Source organism: Perissodus microlepis, chromosome 23 (genome assembly GCF_051167445.1).
Source record: "Perissodus microlepis isolate ML-2025 ecotype Zambia chromosome 23, ASM5116744v1, whole genome shotgun sequence".
NCBI lineage: Eukaryota > Metazoa > Chordata > Actinopteri > Cichliformes > Cichlidae > Perissodus > Perissodus microlepis.
Window position 1 is genome coordinate 23346368 of NC_140482.1, and position 2918 is coordinate 23349285.

The 2918-nt window shown below is 41.3% G+C and overlaps 1 protein-coding gene across 1 annotated transcript; it reads left to right on the forward strand.

Moving 5' to 3' along the window:
* Window positions 1-599: 599 nt before the first annotated feature.
* LOC146361484 (E3 ubiquitin-protein ligase TRIM21-like) lies at window positions 600-2399 on the forward strand. The gene has a single exon (XM_084921553.1). The coding sequence runs from the start codon at window positions 609-611 to the stop codon at window positions 2397-2399; it is 1791 nt and encodes a 596-aa protein (XP_084777679.1). The 5' UTR covers window positions 600-608.
* Window positions 2400-2918: the final 519 nt, after the last annotated feature.

Genomic DNA, 2918 nt, shown 5'->3' on the forward strand with positions numbered 1-2918 from the left:
AGATCAAATTATTGGTGGGGACAATTCAATAATCGCTGGATATTGGTGGGGACATGTCCCTTCCGTCCATGCCAAATCTACGCCCTTGGGTTAAATTATACAGCAAAATCTAAATCTTGGGCCCGTAAAAGAGGTCAAAGTAACAGAACACTATTCAAAAGCTGACAACAAACAATTCTACTAACTCAATAACTAAACAAAACTTAAATAGTGCACACACAAAAAGAGGTAGAAAACACAAAACCTTATTGAAACTAACATAACAAATTGATCCAGAGTTGTGGTATGACCCAATTTGCAGGTCTCCGTATATGCTTGCTCCGCCCCTATTCCACCTCTTAGCTCATCAACCAAGGGTCTGGGAGCAACTGCCACTAAGGTTACTCAGAAAACGCAGAAAGATTAAATCATAAATATAACAGTAAAAACTAAAATGTGCAAACTTATTTTAGAATACAGTATTATGTGATTGTATGAGTTAATTAATTCTAAACCAAAAGCCTGTAAATCCTATATTTAAAGAAAGAAAAATGTAAGTGTAGTGTTATGTGAATTAATAAATTTAAATATGAACGAATTTTCTTTTCTTTCTTGTTCAGAGTGCAGACATGTCTGCTGCCAGCTGTCTTCTATCTGAAGATCAGTTTCTGTGCTCCATCTGTCTGGATGTCTTCACTGATCCAGTCTCCACACCATGTGGACACAACTTCTGCAAAAACTGCATCAATCAACACTGGGATATCAGTGAGAGGTGTCAGTGTCCTTTGTGTAAAAAGGTGTTTGAGACCAGACCTGAACTGCATATCAAGACTTTCATTTCTGACATGGTTTCTCAGTTCAGACGTGAAGCTCAGCAGAAAGTCAGCAGCAGCAGCTCAGAGCAACAAGCTGCCAATCCAGGAGAAGTTCCCTGTGACATCTGCACTGGAACCAAACTGAAGGCTATGAAGTCCTGCCTGGTGTGTCTGGCCTCCTACTGTCAGACTCACCTGGAGCCTCATTTGACAGCTTCACGGTTGAAAAGACATCAACTGATCGATCCTGAGGAGAACCTGGAAGGCAGGATGTGTATGAAGCACGATAAACCTCTGGAGCTGTTCTGTAAGACCGATCAGACATGTGTCTGCATGCTCTGCTCTGTTTTTGACCACAAGACTCATAAGTTTGTTCCTCTGAGAGAAGAATGTGAAGTAAAGAAAGCAGAACTGGGGAAGACTGAGACTGAAATTGAACAGATGATCCAGAAGAGACGACTGAAGATTCAGGAGATCAAAGAGTCAGTGAAGATGAGTAAAGATGCTGCAAACAGAGAGAAAGCAGAAGGTGTTCAGGTCTTCACTGCTCTGAAGGAGTCTGTTGACAGAAGCCTGAACGAGCTCATAAAGGAGATTGAAGAGAAACAGGAAACAACAGAGAAACAGGCTGAAGGTTTCATCAAAGATCTGGAACAGGAAATCTCTGAGCTGATGAAGAGAAGCTCTGAGGTGGAGCAGCTCTCACGCTCTAAAGATCACCTCCACCTCCTCCAAAGCTTCTCATCCCTGAAAGCTGCTCCAACCACCAAGGACTGGACAGAGGTCAGTATCCATCCACCATCATATGAGGGGACTGTGGTGAGAGCTGTGGTGAGAGCCGTGGATCAGCTGAAGGAGACACTCAGAAAAGACATGAAGAAGTTCTTTGATGCTGAGCTGAAGAGGGTTCAGCAGTATGCAGTGGATGTGACTCTTGATCCTGATACAGTAAATCACCATCTCATCCTGTCTGATGATGGAAAACAAGTACACTGCGGTGAAGAGGAGAATGATCTTCCAGACAACCCAAAGAGATTTTCTGAAGAGCTCGTAGTTTTAGGAAAGCAGAGTCTCTCGTCAGGCAGATTTTATTTTGAAGTTCAGGTTAAAGAAAAGACTGAATGGGCTTTAGGAGTAGTCAGAGAATCAGTCAACAGGAAACAAGAAATCATACCGAGTCCTGAGAAAGGTTACTGGACTGTAGGAGTATATGAAAACATTTGTGTGGCTCTTGAGGATCCTGAAGTCCGTCTCCTGCTTCAGTCTTATCCTGAGAAGGTGGGGGTGTTTGTGGATTATGAGGAGGGTCTGGTCTCCTTTTATGATGTAGATCACGCAGTTCTTGTCTACTCCTTTACTGGCTGCTCCTTCACCGGGAAACTCTACCCATTCTTCTGTCCCGGGGTCAATGATGATGATGATAACTCTGCACCTCTGATCATATGTCCTGTCAATCAGTCAGTCAAATCTTTTTCCATGGGGAATGTGGATCAATCAAAGTTTAAGCCAAGCCAGAGAAGAAGTCCTAATAACATAACCCAGCAAAATGCACCTGATGAAGACCACAAGATTCGGTCAGAAGCTGCAGAACAAGCTGAGCTTTAGTTGATTCCTGCTTTGAAACTGTTCCCAAGTTTAAGAAAATTATCCATTTGAGGAAGGAAGTCCAGTCTGTGTAAATAGAAACTCTCCTTTTCTTTCCTTTTAATGTTTAAAGGCACAGATATTAAAGCATATACCGTCCATGGACATGAGTACAAATGTTAAAATTTCATTATTTTCATTCACCTGGTGTGAAATATCAAAAACAGGATGGAGAAACCGTTCTATTGTTTTAACATGTACAACACACTTGTTCACAATGAAATGAATAAATATCAGAACTTCTATCATCTTGTTTGATCGTTTCTTTGATGATGATCAGCTCCAGAGCTTCAGTCTTCACTTCACTTCAGGTTTACAATGGCTCACTTCAGAATTAGCCATTGTAAACCTTCAGAGAGATGCAAGTCATAAATACATTTGTAAGAAGTTCTTTTTTTGTTTGTTTTGGTTTTTTGGAGCAGATTGAGATAATTGATCAGAAGATAATGACATCCTACTAACACCTTCAACTCGTCCTTT